At 38.4% G+C, this 21596-nt stretch overlaps 1 protein-coding gene across 1 annotated transcript; it reads right to left on the bottom strand.

Annotated features, from left to right (window-relative positions):
• On the bottom strand, positions 1-21585 carry LOC127858897 (protocadherin Fat 3-like). The gene is made up of 20 exons (XM_052396228.1): positions 21440-21585; positions 20904-21082; positions 20208-20347; positions 19098-19200; positions 18674-18757; positions 18255-18388; positions 16476-16629; positions 15812-15939; positions 14332-14494; positions 13305-13481; positions 12065-12220; positions 11264-11389; positions 10581-10766; positions 9735-9928; positions 8583-8828; positions 7715-7880; positions 7213-7314; positions 5705-5930; positions 4146-4358; positions 1-446 (listed from the first exon to the last, which is right to left on the bottom strand). The coding sequence occupies exons 3-20, from the start codon at positions 20268-20270 to the stop codon at positions 395-397; spliced, it is 2673 nt and encodes an 890-aa protein (XP_052252188.1). The 5' UTR covers positions 20271-20347; positions 20904-21082; positions 21440-21585; the 3' UTR covers positions 1-394.
• Positions 21586-21596: the final 11 nt, after the last annotated feature.

Genomic DNA, 21596 nt, shown 5'->3' with positions numbered 1-21596 from the left:
TGTATTTGGCATTGAAAACAAATTGCAAAATAACAGCATTTAAATGCACTAACTTAGACACATTAATCAGGTTACATTACATGTAAATCCATAAAATGCGATCTAAAGTGTCCGTATCTAAAGCCAGTAGAAAATCATTAAGTATTACGATTTGTGTTATTTTGTAAAGAAATCAATTACAACTATTAAGCAAAGCGTCTTGCGGATTCTTATATTTTAAAGAAGCGTTCGTGAAATTTTGACTATATTCGTAAATATTTGGACATTAAACGCGTAACAATCCTGTTAAAATAAATAATTGATTGGCTTGAAAATGCTCCATTTAAATAGTCCGAAGATTCACGAAGTTTCACGAAGATTCGCGAAAAGTCACGGAGATGGCCGTTTACTGATATCAATACTTCGGGTACATGGCGCCTAGGTTCCCCACATCACGTGCGTGGTAGCTAAAAATAGACACACGTTGCTAGTGTTATGTTGAAATATTAAAATATGTTTAACAATTAATATTTGAAATGAACTGTATTGTCATATAAAGCAGAATAATTAGTTATAACACTTCTAAACAAGACATTAAGACTGATATTTGGTATAAATTGGGTGTTTTTCGGTATCATATAGGAGGGCGTTTAGTATTGAAAATACGGTGATAACGAATTCGTGGATTTCTGATTTTGTGTTAAATTCGTTGATCGGTCAAACCAAGAAATCAACGAAAATGTATGTTCCACTAATTTTAATGAGTTTACAGTAAAGATAAACAAGAGCACCGCCTTGCGGGTGCAGACCGCTCATCTATTTTCTTTTTAAAGGTGAAGGGACTCTCATTTTCAATCACAAAGGGGGGAGGGGTGGAGTGAAGAGAGGTTTTTAGTGTGGGGGTGTGGACATATTACATAATTTTCCAAAAATGCGAAAAAAAAAACAAATTCGGGGGGGGGGGGGCTGTGCGATGGTTGGACGGTATTTCAAATATAAAACAAGAGTTCCGCGGTCGGAGATGACCGCATTGAAGCCGGATTTTTGATTTAAATGACAGGAAAGTACCTTTCGTGTTTTTGTCAATGCAATACTTAAATTACTGAAATATTGTTCAAAGGTCAAAATGAAATGTAAGTACTTTTCAAGGCATGAGCAAACCTTGTGTTATGTTTTGAATGCATGCATATACATGAACAACAATAACATTGAAGGTCACAGTGACCTTGACCTTCAAATGAATGACATTGAAATGAGCAGTGGTGATCTTCTAGTACTGGCCAACCTTTATGTCAAGTTTGAAGACTCTAGGTACAAGCATACCAAAGTTATAACATGGAATAAGAATTTTAACATTTTTACCTACCAAAGTTATAAGAACTTTAACATTTTTACATTCAAGGTCACAGTGACCTTGACCTTAGAATGAATGACCTTGAAATGACCAGTGGTCATCTAAGTGTGCTTGCAAACCTTCATGTCAAGTTTGAAGACTCTATGTCCAAGCATACCAAAGTTATAACAATTTTAACATTTTAACATTTAAGGTCACAGTGACCTTGACCTTCAAATGAATGACATTGAAATGACCAGTGGTCATCTTCTAGTACTGGCCAATCTTTATTTCAAGTTTGAAGACTCTAGGTACAAGCATACCAAAGTTATAACATGAAATAAGAACTTTAACATTTTTACATTCAAGGTCACAGTGACCTTGACCTTCAAATGAATGACCTTGAAATGTCCAGTGGTTACTTACTAGTTCTGGCCAACCTTCATGTCAAGTTTCAAGACTCTAGGTCCAAGCATACCAAAGTTATAACAACTTTAACATTTTTACATTCAAGGTCACAGTGACCTTGACCTTCAAATGAATGACCTTGAAATGTCCAGTGGTTACTTACTAGTTCTGGCCAACCTTCATGTCAAGTTTCAAGACTCTAGGTCCAAGCATACCAAAGTTATAACAACTTTAACATTTTTATATTGAAGGTCACAGTGACCTTCACCTTCAAATGAATGACCTTGAAATGACCAGTGGTCATCTGTTAATCCAGGCCAACCTTCATGTCAAGTTTGAAGACTCTAGGTCCAAGCATACCAAAGTTATACCATGAAATAAGAACTTTAACATTTTTACATTCAAGGTCACAGTGACCTTGACCTTCAAATGAATGACCTTGAAATGACCAGTGGTTACTAACTAGTTATGGCCAACCTTCATGTCTAGTTTTAAGACTCTAGGTCCAAGCATACCAAAGTTATAACAACTTTAACATTTTTTATATTGAAGGTCACAGTGACCTTGACCTTCAAATGAATGACCTTGAAATGACCAGTGGTCATCTGTTAATCCTGGCCAACCTTCATGTCAAGTTTGAAGACTCTAGGTCCAAGCATACCAAAGTTATACCATGAAATAAGAACTTTAACATTTTCGAGCACGCCGCCACCCCGCCCGCCCGCCCGACAACATCAATCTATAAGCCGAGATTTTTTCGAAAAAAATCCGGCTAATAATAAAACTAAATATTTGTGTTTTTTAACCGTTTCAAAAAAAAATAAAAAAATAAAATTGGGGTGGGGTGGAGTGGGGGGGGGGGTATAGTGTGAGGGTGTGGTGGTCATTTGTGAGATGATCTTTAAAAAAAATAGGGGGGCGGATTCGGGGTGGGGGAGGGGGGGGTGGGGGGGATTCTTGGGTGCGATGGTTGGACGGTATTTCAAACATAAAATAATAAAAAAAAATACTGGGGTTTTTTAACCGTTTAAACAAAAAATTGGGGCTGGGGGTGTGGGGTGGGGGGGTATAGTGTGAGGGTGTGGTGGTCATTTGTGAGATGATCAATTAAAAAAAAATTAGTGGGGGGTGATTCCAGGGAGTGGGGAATTCGGGGGAGGGGGAGGGGGAGGGGGGAAGGAAACGGGGGATGGTTTGGGGGGAGTCTATTGTGGTATGTCAGGTAAGAGTAGTTTTGTCAAAGTATCAATCAAATCTAATCATTAATAAAGAAGTTATGGCAATTTTAGCAAAATTTAATAGTTTGACCTCGAGAGTCAAGGTCATTTAAAGGTCAAGGTAAAATTCAACTTGCCAGGTACAGTAACCTCATGATAGCATGAAAGTATTTGAAGTTTGAAAGCAATAGCCTTGATACTTCAGAAGTAAAGTGGATCGAAACACAAAATTTAACCATATATTCAAAGTTACCAAGTCAAAAAGGGCCATAATTCCGTAAAAATGACAACCAGAGTTATGCAACTTTTCCTTTTACTGTACCCTTATGATAGTTTGCGAGTGTTCCAAGTATGAAAGCAATATTTTTGATACTTTAGGGGTAAAGTGGACCAAAACACAAAACTTAACCAAATTTTCAATTTTCTAAGTATAAAGGACCCATAATTCCGTCCAAATGCCAGTCAGAGTTACATAACTTTGCCTGCACAGTCCCCTTATGATAGTTAATAAGTGTTGCAAGTATGAAAGCAATAGCTTTGATACTGTAGGAATAAAGTGGACCTAAACACAAAACTTAAACAAATTTTCAATTTTCTAAGTATAAAAAGGGCACATAATTCTGTCAAAATGCCAGTCAGAGTTACATTACTTTGCCTGCACAGTCCCCTTATGATAGTTAGTAAGTGTTGCAAGTATGAAAGCAATAGCTTTGATACTTAAGGAAAAAAATGGACCTAAACATAAAACTTAACCAACATTTTCAATTTTCTAAGTATAAAAAGGGCACATAATTCTGTCAAAATGCACGCCAGAGTTATCTAACTTTGCCTGCCTAGTCCCCTCATGATAGAAAGTAAGTGTACCAAGTTTGAATGCAATAGCATTGATACTTTCTGAGAAAAGTGGACCTAAACGCAAAACTTAACCAAAATTTTTAATTTTCTAAGTATAAAAAGGGTACATAATTCTGCCAAAATGCACGCCAGAGTTATCTAATTTTGCCTGCCCAGTCCTCTCATGATAGTTAGTAAGTGTACTAAGTTTGAATGCAATAGCATTGATACTTTCTGAGAAAAGTGGACCTAAACGCAAAACTTAACCGGACGCCAACGCCGACGCCGACGCCGATGCCGACGCCGACGCCAAGGTGATGACAATAGCTCATAATGTTTTTTCAAAAAATAGATGAGCGAAAAAATAATCGTACTGGACAATTGGAAGCTCGCACGGCGCGATGGTCCCCTTTTCGGTTGGTGGCGGTGGTGGAGGTGGTGGCGGCGATGATGATGATGGGGTCGGGGCCTTCCGGTAGACAGCCCTCTCCTCGACCTCCCTGGCGGTGATCACGCGGGTCTGGACTCTTCCTGGATCTTGAAGGGGCCGGATAGTCTTTACGGCGCGCGACTGGTAACAGGAACCGCTGAGCGGAAAATCAACCGGGATTTTACTAATATACTAATACTATAATCGCTCTTGGAAAACGGGGCTTAATGCATGTGCGTAAAGTGTCGTTACAGATTAACCTGTACAATCCGCACAGACTAATCTGGGACGCCACTTTCCGCGTTTATTGTATGTTTTGTTTAAATTAAGTCTCTTCTGAGCAAAAATCTAGTTAATGCGGAAAGTTTCGTACCTGATTAGCCTGTGAGCTCTGCAAAAGCTAATCTAGGACAACATTTTACGCACAAGCATTAAGCCCAGTTTTCCCAAATAATAAAAATAATATTATTACTAGAATAAAACAAATGATTATTGGTCATAACGATAAAACATAACATTAACTCATTAAACTGCAAGCCGACTAGCAGACTGGTCAATCGAATGACTCCGATAAACGGATAATATCCCTCCTCTCATACTTCGTTTGCCTGGATAATATCGATAAATATCATAATTAATTCTGAAAAAATAACAGAATATAACTAGATAAAATACTTAATACTAAAGAAATTTTATCATGTTTATAAAATTAAAAACATTTTCCCTAGGAAAATTGGTGAAAACGTGCCTGCGTTGATGACACGAGACATTTAACTCAAAACTTTTGCTAAAGCTCGATTGCATTGAACGCGTTCAGCTTATTGAGAAACTATCGAGTTCACTTCCTTGGTAGATACAGGACTATCGAGTTCACTCCCTTGGTAGATACAGGACTAGTTATATGGCGAACGCTCTCCGATTTTGGATCAAACACGGGAAACCCTGGGCCGTATTCACCAACCGATTCTTAGACTTACGTATAAACATAAAGAATATTCATACAACTGTAATGTACTAAAATAATTGAAAGTCGAGTCTAGCATCGCAGTTAACACCAATAATTATATTTTTTTTAATCTGTATGTAGAACAATATGTTAATAATATACGTACCCTTTTTAGCTTGTATATATGCAAACTCAGAGGTATATTGAGTCTAAGATTATACTTTAATTTTTAGTATAAGAATGGGTTGGTGAATAGACAATAGCGAGGCTGTTAAAATAAATGGTAGCCGAGAATGTTACCATCTGGGCTTTATCATGTGCGTAAAGTGTCATCTCTGATTAGCGTCTGCAGTCCGCACAAGCTTATCAGAAACGATATTTTCCGCTTTAACTGGATTTTTGTTTAAGAAGTGACTGCCTTTAAAAAACAGCGGAATTGTCGTCCCACATTAGCGCGCGTGGACTACACAGGCTAATCTGGATTGACAATTTACGCATATCTGTTAAGCGTAGACTTCCCAGAACAAGGTTCAAATAAAGGTAGCGGAGAATGTTACCATCTGCCGCCTTGGATGCATCGCCGGATGAGGAACACGGCGAGTCCCGCCATGAGCGCCAAGAGGAGCAGCGCCGGAATCAACCAGTACAGGAAGTTGTCAAGGCCATCGGAAGTGGCCGTCGCCGATGATGCACCACTGGCGCTATTGGGATTTGATGGCACTGGCGGAGGCGGGTCGCAAATGAAGATGGTGACAGGGGACTCGTCGTAGTGACCGGCGGAATCTGGCACGAACAAAGAAAATGAGCCTCGATTTGGGAAAACGGGGCTTAATGAACTTGCGTAAAGCGTCATCCCAGAATAGCTTGTGCAGTCCACACAGACTTATCATGGATGACACTTTTCGCTTTTATGGAATTTTTCGTTTAAAGGAATTCTCTTCTTTGCGAAAATCCAGTTTAAGCGGAAAATGTCGTCCCTGGTTAGCCTTTGTGGACTGCACAGGCTAATTTGAGATGACACTTTACGCAAATGCATAAAGCCCCGTTTTCTCAGAATTAGGCTGATATTATCTTCGTACTTTGCACAGAATACTCGTTTTTAATTGGCTGAGAGTGGACGGATAACGCCTTTTTCCCCAAGCGTTTCGCTCCAAGACGATTAAGATTCCTTCTATATGTATAACGGATATACGAAGATGGTGACAGGGGACTTGTTGAATTAAACGGCTGAATCTGGCATAATAACGTATATGAGCATATGTGTCGTGTTCTGAGAAAACTGGGCATAATGCTTGTGCGTAAATTGTCATCCCAGATAATCAGGGACGACAATTTCCGCTTTTATGGAATTTTTCGTTTAAATGATGTCTCTTCTTAGCGAAAATCCAGTTTAGGCGTAAAGTGTCGTCCCGGATTAGCCTGTGCGGACTGCACAGGCTTATCTGGGATGACACTTAACGCACTCATATTATAAAGTATACATTCGATGACTTTAGGATCCTTGTGTGAATCGCGGTGAAGGCAAACAGTTTTCAAGTTGTTTTTCTTGATTATAAAATTGCCGTATTTTGTATTATGTCAGATAAAGTTATGTTAGATAATACTTCAAATCATGCCCTTTTTCATTCATATACATTTGAAGACATTACAAAATTTACTGTGTATAAATCCCTTTAATGTTTTTGCTAGCATGTCATATATATTTGCCAAGTCTTCTTAGTGTGTAATTTAGCGTCATTCTTCGAAAACTTGGCTTAATGCATGTTCGTCAAGTGTCGTCCCAGATTATCATGTGAAGTCCGCACAGGCTAATAAGGTACTACACTATTCGCATAGACTCGATTTTCGCTAAGAAGAGATTTATTTTAAACGAAAAGTACCATACGAGCGGAAAGGTTTGTCTCTAATTAGCCTGTGAGACCTGCACACACTTATCTAGGACGACACTTTTCACACATGCATTAAAACCCGTTTTCCCAGAGCGAGGCTTATAAGTGAACAAAACGTGTGGTATAGGGATTAATTTACAAAATAAAGTGCTTTAACACGGAAATGGCACACATACCTGTAACCCTAAGGGTGGTTTCAAATTTAGTGCCTTTAGCATAAGAGCTCAAATCCCCGTATGTAAGACTTCCGGTGCCGGATGCGTAAAAGGGTCCACTTCCTGTTCACAAATAACGGTACAAAAAAGAAATCCATTAATAGTTATAACTGTCAGAATATATTAAATATCATTTTTATATGAGTGTGAAAAACGTGATGTTGATTACAGAAAAGTCTTATTTTACACAACTAAAGGACTCGTAATTACAGATTCGTATTGCTAACTTTTCTTCAACGAGGTGTAAAAATGATTTGTGAAAATTATTAATTTACATGGTTAAATAGCTCGAAATTCTTAGATGTGTGAAGAATATCATAAGTGTGAAAAATACTTATCTTCAGTATTTAATATCTCTTATTGCTCAGATTAATGAAACATTTGATTTTTGAAAATCATTCATAAAAAGTTTGAAATTCTCAGATATGCGAAAACTATGACTATATAACACAACAGCTCGTACCGACAAACTCATATTTCTTGGTCTGATGCGCGGGGAGGACATCATTGTCGGTGGAAGTCACCTGGCCCAGCGAACCGGAAGTGGCGCCAACGGTCGCGCAGTAGACGTAAGAGGTCTGCGACAGAAAGGGTTTATTGTCGTCCTCCTCCTTTATCTTTATGTTGAACTAAAAATAAAGATAAACAAAAAGGGATAATCATGTTGAGTTATTTAATGAACACACATACACAATATTGAATTAAACCATAGAATGAGAAAAAAAAGGAAAATTCGAAGAATATGAGGACATTTGTAAGAAGTTTTGTAACGAAAAACAACGTTGATGTTATAGCTCACGCATAACGATTATTTGTTCTGCATTAATTAACGTACGGCGTCATGAAACAAACTGGATGCTTTTTTCACCAAAATCGTGACCAATTTCACTCAATTCTACCACTATGACGTCATCAACCACGGCAACATTCCACTTTAAATTGTAATGTACATAATCTCATATGCCATCATATAAGTCAGCATAATCATCATCATATACGTAATTGTCTACGTTATCATAAACGTTATCGTTCACATCATTAAATACGTCATCGTTTATGTCACATCCTACATAATCTATAGCATCGCCTTTAACAAACTCACTCCTTTAAAATAAGGTCGCCGAGGCGTTGTTGATATGATGTGCACCTAGCGATCGGGAGGTCACGGGTTCGATCCTCATTGTTGGAGCTTTCTTTTGATCTTCCCGAAATACAACAAGTACTTTTTTTACCCAGGAAATGGACTCGCGAGCCTAACAATAAGTCTTCGGCTTTCGATGCAATCAAGCTTATATATGTTTAATAAATAAATATGTTTAAACTAAACTAACTGTGGCGGTGGTCTCCAGTCCCCGGCGGTCGGTTGCCGTCACCGTGCACACGACAGTCTCCTCCCCAAGACGCTTGTTGGCAGCGTCCAGGTCCCACTCCTTGGTCATTGTGACGCAGCCGGTCAGGGGGTCCATGACGAACACGCCGCGACCCCTGGGGCAGGACATCTTGTAGGTGTGAACGTCGCCCACGTCTTCGTCATTGATGTCGTTCTTGAAGTCCGGGCAGGAGATCTGCTCGCCCGGCTAGGAATTGAAAAAAATACGTGTATAATGACGTAAGCGATGTCGTATATGTTTTTTAATAAGTCAATCTGCTCTTCGTGCTACGTATTGAATTTGATTCACGGCGCTGTTGCTTGAATATGTATATTAGTTTTTAAATATTTATTTAAAAGGGACTTGTTCACAGTTTATCAAAATGGGAAATTTTCAATTTTTGTCACAGATTTAAGAAATAAATAACAATGTACATCAGTGTGCGAAATAACACTAATTCCGCAAACTTATACTAAAAATACACTTTCGTTTACGAAAAATCATCGTTAGAAATTGATAAAGTTATAAAGCGTCTGAGACGCGAAACGATCTAAAAAAATCGACTTCTTGTGTTATCGTTACATTTTTGTAACAACACGTGGATAGTTGTACAAAGTATAAAATAAATGGCAACCCATGTGAAGACGGATGGACAGGTCCGCACATAATGTAGTCGTAAAGACTAAACGACGACCCGAACATAAACTCTGAATTACACACATACACACGTAAAGACGGATGGCTGAGTGGTTTCGGAGCTTGGCTTTTACTCCCTGGGTCAGTGGTTCGAGCCCTGGTGTGGTTAACATTTTCCTCTTTTTTCTTTCTTTTTTTTATTTTATTCTTGTATTTATATTGTAGCTCTTTATTTCTGATGTTTTTTTATCAATTTCAAGCATTTAATTACAAATGTCAAAACATGGCAATATCTGTGAACAAGTCCCTTTAATTTGTACTTAAACTTGTGCTTACTGTAAACAAATACATCGAATAATTTTCAAATGTTTGATATATTTGTTTATAAAATGAATTGTATGCATGTTAAAGATTCGAGCTAACGAGACCAATCTACACAAGACACTTTCACACGCTTTTCTTCGCATGGCATCTTACCCCGCCTTCGTCGTTTTTCGTAATCGTCCAAGTCGTCGTTGTGAACTCCGGTTTCTCATTGACGTCACTTATGAGCAGCGTCAACGTCTCGGTAGTAGAATTGGCGTAGCCGTCGTAGGCGTGAATCTCGACCTCGTACGAGAGTTTGTTGACCTTTTCGAAGTTTATCACGGACTTGGCGCGGATTTCGCCCGCTGAAAATAAATCAAAACGCTGAGAGCATTTAAAGACTGCGTGCGAGAAAAGTACGTAAAATACAGAAGATTTAAGGGCGCAGTTTTATGTTTATTAAACTCCAATAGAAGGGTCTCTTTAATAGGTGAAATAAAGTTCGCACTGTAATTGTAGAATATCATGACAGATCATGTACAACAAAAATAAATCTAATTACGATGTTGCGATCGTTTGTTAAAAACACGGGGTAACACTTTACATTTGTATTCGATGCTTTTGTCAAAATTTCCAAAAATTAAATTGAAATCGCTTTAAACAATCTGTAACCGATGTAAAACAAATTAAAATAGCAGTTTTGTTTTCAAAACTTAAATGACCACAAACATTTGAACATCATTTGAGCATACCTATTTATATATAATAAATAAGTTTCCAACGACATAGATAGGTAAACATAGGTTTATTATGTAACATTTACGTAAATAACTTAATCAAAAAGTTGACGGCCTTTAGCCTAATTTCCCCGTTAAAAGTTTAAGAAACTCGGCAAAGTGTAATAAAATTAACAGTATTGAAATAGTTAAAGGTCAATAACAATATAGAGGATTTTCTATGTAAAATCATTGATCTTTTTTTTTCCCCTAAAAACGAAATAAACATATAACGTCTTACTTGCAGAATCGCATGTGAAATAATCCGCGCCACCGTCGATGAAGTTGCAAAAGTACTTTATGACGTCACCAGCATCCGGATCCTCGTGGTTTACATCATAAATGACGTCACCGGCGGCGTTGTTTTCGTAGACGGCTAAAACGTCGATTTTCGGGACGTTCGTCAACTTTGGCCTGGTGTTTATATCTGGTTTAAAAAAAGAAGTTTAAGTATGAAAAAAACACAAATGTACAAAAGAGTCGAAGTTCTAATTATCGTCTGTTTAAATAAATACTTTTTAAATTTTTACAAACTTGTCAATATTTTCCGATAATTCTTTATGGATAGTGAAACAGTGCCACAACTATTTTTTGAAACGAGTGACATAAAAAAAATATAGGAAAAGATACGTTATCAGCCTCTTAAAGTGAAATCCATCCCATCATTCTGAGTTTCTGTAATACCGAAATGGTCCAGTAAACGGAAAACACGATTTAAGCAGGGGAGACAAATGCAATTGCCGATTATATCGCCGTTAAAACACAATTACGTCCCCTGCGTTCACGGTGAAATGGGTAGCGACTCCGGAAAGTCGAACGATGTCGGTCGGGTATGATATGCTTCACTCTTTTCAGTTTGTTGTCAATATTCTACAATACTTCTCCTCGAATAAGATAGATACCCAGTATTCACAATGTACTTACCAGTTATTTCCACTATGACGGTGTACGGTGTCGGGTTCTTGTTATACTTGTCCGTGGCCACAACCGAGAGTTTGAACGAGTTGTTAGGGTACGAATGAAGATCGGCATTCGTAACTATATCTCCATCTAGAATTGCGCAATAGTCTGAACTAAGTTATCATTCCATAGCTGACACAACGTTTTAACGCGGCATAATAACATTTGCTTCAAGGAAATAGAAATTAAGATACTTGTGATTGAAATAATGAATTATACTACATACTTTTTCAGATTTCTTACCAACAACTCAAAAGTAAATAAAACAATTAAAACACAATTCAGAAGGCGAAGCTTATAGTGTTCTCAGTATCGTCATCAAAGCATTTATCTTACTTTGTGATACAATCTTTATTATTATTTTAGTTTGATTGCACCAAAAGCCTTTTCTTGCGCGGAATCATTTATTCGGGTCTTCGGAGAAGATCCGAAATACGCTGTGAGATCAAACATGGGACCTCCCGACAGTTAGGCGTACACGATATCCACTTCACCAACGCGTAAATGACACACTCCGCGTGAAACTTCAACAAGGTCGCCGTGACGTAGATATGGTGACCGCCTAGCGACCGTAAGGTCACAGGTTCGATCCCCACTGTGGAAGTGTTCTTTAGATCGTCCCAAATGACACCAAGTACTGGTTCTACACAGGGAACAGATTTTTAGATCGTCAATAAGCCTTAAGCTTTATATGCATTCGAGGTTCAACAAATATGTTTAAACTAAATGATAATCTCTGACTGAAACATCAAGAGAACAACGTACTCGGAGACATGATGAACGGACACGTGGCATTCGGGGTACACGACAGCATACTGTATGTGACGGCATCATTCTCCACGTCACTTCCGGTAGCGGAAAACACGGTGTCGGCGGCCTTGAAGTCTTTGGCAACGAGGCTTAGTTTCGTAATCGGCGACCCTGTGTCGACAGATACAGCCGCTTTAAGACAACATTAAACTAAAAGCACTCGTTTTGCATGTCAGTTTGAATATGTGTCGTGTTCTGAAAAAACTGGGAAAAATGCTTGTGCGTAAATTGTCATCCCAGATTAGCCTGTGCAGTCCTCACAGGCTAATCAGGGACGACAATTTCCGCTTTTATGAAATTTTTCGTTTAAATGATGTCTCTTCTTAGCGAAAATCCAGTTTAGGCGGAAAGTGCCGTCCCTGATTAGCCTATGCGGACTGCACAGGCTAATCTGGGATGACACTTTACGCACATTAATTTTGTCCAGTTTTCTCAGAACGCGACTAATATTCTTAAAGTGAGGAATGCTCGAAGTAACGCAATGACATTCTTATTAAAATGAGATGGATATAAAACAAAAAAAACAATGTAATTATTACAGCCTCGTTCTGGAAAAACTGGGCTTAATGCATGTTCGTAAAGTGTCGTCCCTGATAAGCCTGTGCCTGTGCCGCACGCACTTTGCACACATGCATTAAGCACAGTTTTCCCAGAACGCGGCTCATTAAATTTAATATATGTAAAATTATATAAAAAATATGCAAATACATGGTCGGAATGCACAAAGCTCTTTCGAGAAATGTAAGATTTGTTACGGGAACATTTCAGATTAAATTTCTTGTAAAATATTCTAATATGTTCTGCTTACAAAAGGATAAAATGTCAATCCTTAAAGGAGTTTGTATTTATTTCAACCATTTCGATTTAAACAAACCTAAAGACGAAATAACCAGAGACTTAAGGAATTTTATGAAATCAAGACATTTCACACACACGCTTTATGGATACGGGTACAGACGACCTTAAACAAGCATAAAAGCCGCGCTCTCTGAAGCGCAGGCTAATCATGGACGACACTTACCGCTGTAATGGTAATGTTAAAGGAGGCCTCTTCTTAGCAAAAAACTAGTTAAGGCGGAAAGTGTCGTCCCTGATTAGCCTGTGCGGACTGCACACGCTAATCTGGGACGACACTTTACGCACATGCAATATGCCCCGTTTTCCCAAAGACGTTCTCATATTTGTTTCGCCTTACTGCTAAGGTTGTCGAACACTGGGGGTTTGTTATCATTAATATGGACGGTGAAAATCTTCTCGCGCCCTTTTGCCCCAGCGGCGTCGCTGCACTGAATGTGGAGGTTGTAGAAGGGGTTCGTGTCGTAATTAAGGGGCCGGTCCGCCACCACCTCGCTTACGTAGTAGATCACCCATACTGGAAGAAATGACAACATCGTGAAGTCGTTATGACATCACAAATATGAAATAAAATATAAAAACACTTCAATTTCGTCTTTTCACGATTTAAATATTAGCCACATTAAAACTAGATGATATGGCGTCATACAAAAGTTGTTTAAATGATTATATTAACATGAATTACATAAGTTGATGTAATTGATATGGCAACGATAGAAAACAACGAAAAGACGTTTGTCCTTCCATGATTATGACCCTGACATAACGATATCAAAAATAACGTAAAATGACGTTATAATAATGAGAAATGATGTAATATATCAGAAAAGGCATCATAGGCCGACAATAATAAGAACTAAAATTCAAACATTGTGCTAGAGAAATAAACGTCATTTAATTAAAAGGACTTAAATTGCAATTTAAATGAAGAAATATTAATACGCATTGAAAAAGCACAACTTGAATTATTGTTATTATTGTTTCAAAAGTAAAGAAAGACAATATGCTGATATCGTCTGTATATGTCGCCGTGGCGTTGACGCCTATCGACCGGGAAGTCACGGGTTCGATCCCCACAGTGGGAGTGTTCTTTAGGAAAAGAACTCGACAGCGTTCCAATAAGCCTAAGACTTTCGATGCAATCGGGCGAAAATAAAAATGTTCAAACTAAACCTAATTTCAAAATTACTTAAATTGCAATTTAAATGAAGAAAACCCGATTGACCCAGGACGACGTGGAATTATCATCATTATTGTTAAAAAGCTAAGTACGAAAATACGCCGACATAGTAGATCACCTACACTGGAAGAAATGCTGTCATCGTGAAGTCGTATTGACGTCAAAAAATATGAAAATAGGCTTATACCAGCAGTGGCGGGCTCATATTTGACGTTAAACTCGTTGTAAGTCGGTGACGTCTGAACGCAGTCCGACGCGTTCTCCGTTAGCGTCAACGTTGTGAGCTGAAATTCCGTCGTCTGCCACTCGTTTAGAGTCGCCGCCGTCGGCAGGCTGGTTATCTCTGGACCCTTGAATGGGAGAGAACGATATAACATAGAGTGGGCCTCGTTCTGGAAAAAACTGGGTTTAATGAACGTAGAACGATACATTATAAATTGAGCCAGACTTGTTCTGTGAACACTTGGTTTAATGTACAATGTATATGCATAAAATTTTGTCCTAGATTAGCCTGTGCAGTTCGCCCAGGCTTATCAGGGACGACACTTTCTACGTAGAATGGATTTTCTTCTAAGAGAGACCTTATTTAAACGAAAAAATCCATAAAAGCAGAAAGTGTCGTCCCCTATGAGCCTGTGCGGACTGTGCAGTCTCATCTGGTACGACAAAAAAGCGCATTTATTTAGCCCAGTTTTTCCCAAAACGCGGCTCAATTGATGTTGAAGGGTCACATAGAAGGCGAATGCGCTAATACATTGTAAAATATCAACAACAAAAAATTAAATGTCTGAAAAACACATATGTCTCGTTTTTATAGACGCCCTAGTTCATGTAGAAGTAAAATCATTATATATGGTCTGTATATAAACAATTTCTAAATTTACAATTCAATCTAATGGCTTGAGAAATGTAGAAGTTGTTCACCCCAAAACGTATACACATTTTATACGACAAGCAGAAACACAAACAGACCAACTGACGAACAGTGTCACCAAGATATCCAATTCAAACTACGTCTGTGGAGGTAATATAAGTCGCGTTCTGAGAAAACTGGGTATAATGCATGTTGGTGAAATGTCGTCCCAGATTAGCCTGTGCAGTCCGCACAGGCTAATCAGGGACGACACTTTCCGCCTTAATTTAATTTTTGCTAAGAAGAGACTTCATTTAAACGAAAATTGTCATAAAAGCGGAAAGTGTCGTCCCTGATTAGCCTGTGCGGACTACACAGGCTAATCTGGGACGACACTTTACGCACATGCATTATGCCCAGTTTTCCCAAAACACGACTCATATAACTAGAATGCAAATATCTACATGTCATCACATGTACTGCACATATACATGTACATGTATAAAAGTATACAACTTACAAGCAAATTGAATCGTAATGACGTACATGAGCCTCGCTCTGGGAAAATAGGGCTTAATTCATTTGCTTTTAGTGTCGTCACAGATTAGCCAGTACACTTTCCGCTTTTAAATAATTGTTCCTTTTTAAGGTAGTATCTTCTAAACGAAAATCCGGTTTAGGCGGAAAGTGTCGTCCCTGATTAGCATTTGCGGACGACACAGGCTAATCTGGGTCGACACTTTACGAGCATGCACTTTGTCAAGTTTTCCCAGAACGAGGCTCTCGTTAGGACGTGAATATCAACGCTACTCACGACGTTTTGCACGTTGACGACATAGGTATCAGTGGTTGGAAGAAGGCCGTCTGTGCAGGTGACGTCAAGATTATACGTCGCCTTCGTCTCAAAGTCCAAAACCCCAGCCGTCTTCACGATTTGGTTGCCTGAAAGACGTGAGTGCGTAAGCTGTTAACTTGATTATATTTGTCGGCAAGACATTTCTTGGTTTGTCAGAAAATGATTTTTATGTCCCCGGCCTATACTGGGGGAGATATTATTTTGCCCTGTCTGTTTGTTGATTTGTTTGTTCGTTTGTTTGCACAAACTTTAACGTTGGCTATAACTTTTTCAATATTGAAGATAGCAACTTGATATTTGGCATGCATGTGTATCTCATAAAACTGCACATTTTGAGTTGTGAAAAGTCAAGCTTAAGGTCATCCTTCAAGGTCAAAGGTCAAATATATGGGTCAAAATCGCTCAAAAGGGGACATAGTGTTTTACAAACACATCACTTGTTTTATTGTGGACACGTTAATTCTTGGATTTCTTATTTTGGAAATAAATGAGGAATTTGAGTCGGTCATTTTCCGATGTCTTTGTGCTCAATTCGAGGATCGGTCAACCCACGAAATCAACACAAATTAATGTCTCACAAATAATCATGACTTTAAATTAATAAGAAATATAAGAACCTCACCGATGACGGCAAATGGTCCACCGTCCGCGTTCGCCATTGAACACGTTGTGTCAGACTTATCGAACGTCACGAAGTCAAGCGTTTTTAACGTCAACGTTCCGCTAACGTCCTCGGCCACGTCACTGGACCCTCCTGGGTTAGTTATCACAGGTGCCTAAGAATAAAAACAGAGGATATTTGTTTGTTCTGTTACGTTATAAATTTGAGCCTCGTTTTTGGAAAACTGGGCTTAATCAATGTGCGTTAAATGTCGTCCCAGATGCAGTCCGTAGGCTCGTGGAGAGGAGACTTCTTTAACCCTTTGCATGCTGGGAAATTTGTCGTCTGCTTAAATGTCGTCTGCTGAATTTATAAAATTAGCATTTTCTTCGAAATTTTTTCTAAGACCACTATCAGACTAGCAAACAGTTTGGATTCTGATGAGACGCCACGTTTTGTGGCGTCTCATCTGGATCCATACTGTTTGCAAAGGCCTTCAAAATCCGGTTCCAGCACTCAAATGGTTAATAGCCGAAAGTATTGTCCCTAATTAACCTGTGCCGACAGACAGGCCAATCTGGCACGACACGTAACGCACGTGCATTAAGCCTCGTTTTCCCTTACCGCGGCTCAAGTAAAGGATATTTCGAGGGGTGAACGGAAGACTGTTGTAACTCATATTAAATAAAGAAAGAGATATGACAGTTTTCCGTTCAGTCCTCTATTTGTTAGTTTTGAATGGTTTGTATTTTATCTAAATTATCGAATGATGCAATCAAATATTTTTTTCAGAATAGCACAACCATGTTCAATTCATAAAAATTGTATTAAATTGCATTAATTGACACAAATTATTACTTTTTTGCAATATAGCCACATCTACATTTGTATTCATGGCTGTTTGAAAGGTGTGATTGTGTCTCTCTTTGCAAGGGTTAAGATACTTGTCGCGCTAATTTAAAGACAAATTTAGATAGGCGAGACAGGCAACCTGTCTGGCCCATTGTCAAAAATGCTTTTAGTTATTTAACCCATTTATGCCTAGCGTCTAGAAAAAAGGCCTTGGCAAACAGCGTAGACCCAGATGAGACGCCGCATGGTCTGCGCTGTTTCCTAAAAGGAATTTCTGTAAGAATATTATGAATATAGAAATAAATATACAAGACATCCCTAATTTTGGAAACAAATTGATCTTATTTAGAAGGATGGGAGAGTCCACTAGGCATAAATGGGTTATTAAGCTTAACCATGTACATGTTTGACCCTCTAAATGTGACTCTGAACTTTGAGGTAGGGAGACAAGCGATGCATGACAAAGTCGCTGTCCGAAATAAATCAGACGCACGCGCGCACATACTCTCGACAATAAATTGTTAAAGCTAAATCAACCATTCGCAAGCGGACTTTACAAAATGGTAATGAATTAACTAAACATCTTCATTTTAATCATTTTATTTTCAACAAAATATTATGTGTTAAATCGTCAACCATTCATAATTTATTACAAATTTCACCAATAAGAATGCTTTAAACATCATTTTTTTTAATCTTTACTAATGGTAATGCTTGTAACATCTCAGCTTAAAGTACTCACAGATGAAAAATACATGTAACATCTCAGCTTAAAGTACTCACAGATGAGAATCCATGTAACATCCAAGCTTAAAATATGCACCAATGGGAATGCAGTTTACATCTGACCTTGCTTACAAGTTCAACCTGGCATTTGATAAATTTTAAAAGGCTTCGACATTTACGATCCTTGTGTCTGGAACTCTGAAAAAGAGCCCATTGACGTACCGAATTAAGGATGTTCACAATCAGCGTCTTTTTGACGGTGGACACGGAATCCCCGCATGTGATTTCTACGTTAACGGCTCCGTTACTTCTCTCGAAATCGAACCCGCCTGGATTGTGGGCGTACACCAGATACTCTGGAAGAAGTGGACATTGTTTAGTTTTTTCAACATCGTAATAAGATATTAGTTTCGGAATTACGTTAGTTACAAACTAGACTCGGACTACATGTATATACACTTACAATAGAACGCACGGTGTACATGTATCGTTTCTTTCCAGTATGATCAAACTGTTAGACTAACAAATACTTGAAATCAAATCCATGTCAATGTAGTTCTAAACTTTATTAATATATGTTTTTATTCAACATCAATAATGCACGACTTTTTATCAATGATCTAAACGATGACGTCACTTACCGGTCTCTGGCGGTGTCACAGTACTTTGCTCCAAAGGTAGAATGCCCGCAGCAAGTGCAGTATCGCTCAAGTAGCACGGGGGAACTGGACAAAGAAACAGAAAGGAGCTCATATACATAAAAGTACATATATAAACGACATAAGTCCACCTTTGAATACGAAACGAACAAACCAGCATTCGTAATGCATTGAGTTGTTGACACCGTCTGATTCTCTATGGACGCCATACTTGTTTTTACACATATTGAACATTTTGATAGAACCTATATTGACGAGCATATTCCGAGGAAAGTGTGATAGCAACTAAAAAATTTCACAATTAAGCTGAGAACATAGAAAAGATTAGTTCAGTCAAAAGTTTATTAATGCATCTCAAAAAAGAGGTAGTGTCAGTGATTTACGGCCGTCAGATGGTTACACATACCTCCTAGGTCGGATACCGTGAGAGTGTATAGCAAAGTTTTTGACGTCACTGATTCCTCAATTGACGGTAACGTCGTTGCCGGAAGGTTTAAAAACACCGGAGGCTGAAAGAAAAACACACTCTTGTAAATTTTTTAATTAAATGTTTTAAAGGGACTGTAAACCACGAATGACGAAAAAGAAAAGTTCTTAAATACCGTATTTTTTTTACAATTATAAGTTTATATTGATTAAAATATCACGACTGGTATATAACATTACTTGAAAAAAAACTTTATTTTTTATTTATTTATTTTTACTGGGTATGTCTACCAGGTAACTACCAATTAACTATAAATAACGCAGGTAGATTTATCATCATCGTCACGTGGTAAACCCAGGAATGCGAACTGTTCATGCGTAGTGAATTGTATTTATAATATAAACTAATAATTGTAAAGAAAACGGTATTTTAGAACTTTTCTTTTTTCGTCATTCGTGGTTAACAGTCCCTTTAAACCTTTTGATCATCTATGAAAACAATGACTTTTTTCCAAGCAATACATGGATCCACGAATTCATGTTGCGGTGCGAGCCACTATCAAATAAAGATTGTGCATTACTATGAAATGCCGTTTATCTTAACTATGATAAAAGTGTAAGAATTTAAAATCAAACCAGTATTATATTTATATCATGTCTTAAAATACCATCTTATGTACTTGGCGAGTTTCTTCAGTTTGTGTGGGCAGACAGATAATAATTTAAAGATGAACATGGATTAACATACATACAAACGGAGAAACGTATTGCACAATATTTGAACCAAGTTTCTAGATCATCCCCTGTGTACTATTTTAGTTATTACATTATTATGTTTTGTTTTATTTTGAGTTACAGTAACCTGACCTTTGACCATTTGGAATAAATAAAAAAATAGCGGGACATAATTTTCATATCCCATTTTATGATTATACTAAGTGTAATCCAAGGAAGACGGACGGACGGACGGACGGACGGACAGACAGACGGCCGGACGGACGGACGGACGGCCGGACGGCCGGACGGATGGACGGACGGACGGACGGACAGACAGACAGACAGACAGACAGACCGTTCTTGTTTTACTTACGCTGTTTATGAGCTCCACTGCGTAATAATATCTCGAGCTAAAGACGGCACCGTCGTCGCACATAATCGTGACGTTATGAACGGGCGTGACGTCATAGTTCAAGAACGCTGGCGGACTTCCCTTGTACCAAATCTGGAACGCTACAAGCAACGAGAACAAAACGTTGATATAAATTGTATCCCGTCGTTATACCCGCTTAACGAAATGACAACGTATTGGATGTTGAAAAAAAAACGCGCACCATTGTGACGTCATCTTGTTTATTTTCATGTGAAGTGTTCAAACGAAGATGGCTTAAGAACAGCACACACAAAATATCCAAGGATTCGTTCGAGTCCCTCGATAAAAAGACAGAAAAATGCTCATTTTTCTCAGAACGAGGCTCAATAAACAACGCAAAGTGTATTATCGAATATCAGCACAGTGTGGTAATGTCCTTTGATGGCCACACGTGAGTCGTCTGCAAGCCGCATTTTCTGCGTGACGTCATCGTTAACGTCATTGAATACAATCATACAATAATTAAATGCATTAATGGCTTAGACCTTTGACGTTGATTTTCGATCTTGACCTATGACGGCAAGCATATTTCATTTGTGTTTGACCTTAAACCTTGAAAATGTGAAATCGAAAATGATTGACGAGAATGCGTTTTGTGAAAGAATATATGTTTTTAACGACTTTAAGTTGGCATACCCGGCACAGTTCCGGCTCTAATCTCAAAATGTGTCGCTTCCGGTGTGGCAGGGTCGACTTTACAGGATATGACGTCATCAGAATCTTTAAGGCTGAAAGAGTTTAGCTGCAGAGCGGCAACGGAAGTGTCTTCCAGAAAACGTATATGACGTCGTTGGAAATGACGTCAGAACTGGGTCCTACGATGATAGGGATTTTAAAATAAAATATTGTGAATAATGTTGCAAACTATACATATTTAAGTATTTCAAGTATTGTTTAGTATTACAGATATTCGGAAAAATCCTTTATAAGATCCCATCATAGTTTATAGAATTGCGTCAGGTATATAAAGCGACTGCAATGTTACAAGTAGAGCCTCGTTCTGGGAATGCCTATGCATTAAGTGAAAATACCATAAAAGCGGAAAATTTGTTCCTGATTACCCTGTGCCAACTACACCGGCATATCTTGGACAGCACTTTACGCTCATGCGAAAGCCCAATTTTCCCAGACGGAAGATCAGTATATAAATGAAAACCACGATGCTGGTTTACCTCATCAACAATGGTGACGTTGACCGATCCCGTGATATCATTGACCACGTTCCCGTCAGTACAACGTGTCGTTAACGTTAACGGAAACCGCCTGATCGTTGAAGTCGATCGCAGCTTCCGTCACAGTGCTAGCGATCCAGACTTCAAACTCTAGGAA

The sequence above is a fragment of the Dreissena polymorpha genome, chromosome 14 (assembly GCF_020536995.1).
Source record: "Dreissena polymorpha isolate Duluth1 chromosome 14, UMN_Dpol_1.0, whole genome shotgun sequence".
NCBI lineage: Eukaryota > Metazoa > Mollusca > Bivalvia > Myida > Dreissenidae > Dreissena > Dreissena polymorpha.
The sequence above is the reverse complement of the archived record's forward strand: the minus strand, read 5'-3'. Positions and strand labels throughout refer to the sequence as shown.

What these genes read in the sequence shown, in the direction of transcription:
- LOC127858897 (XM_052396228.1), bottom strand. Translation starts at nt 20,270, where the DNA reads ATGTGCGACGACGGTGCCGTCTTTAGCTCGAGATATTATTACGCAGTG. An exon ending in CACGGTATCCGACCTAGGAG is followed by an intron (nt 18,758 to 19,097) that starts GTATGTGTAACC and finishes TTCTTTGTCCAG; the next exon opens with TTCCCCCGTGCTACTTGAGC. An exon ending in TTGTGAACATCCTTAATTCG is followed by an intron (nt 16,630 to 18,254) that starts GTACGTCAATGG and finishes TTTTATTCTTAG; the next exon opens with GCACCTGTGATAACTAACCC.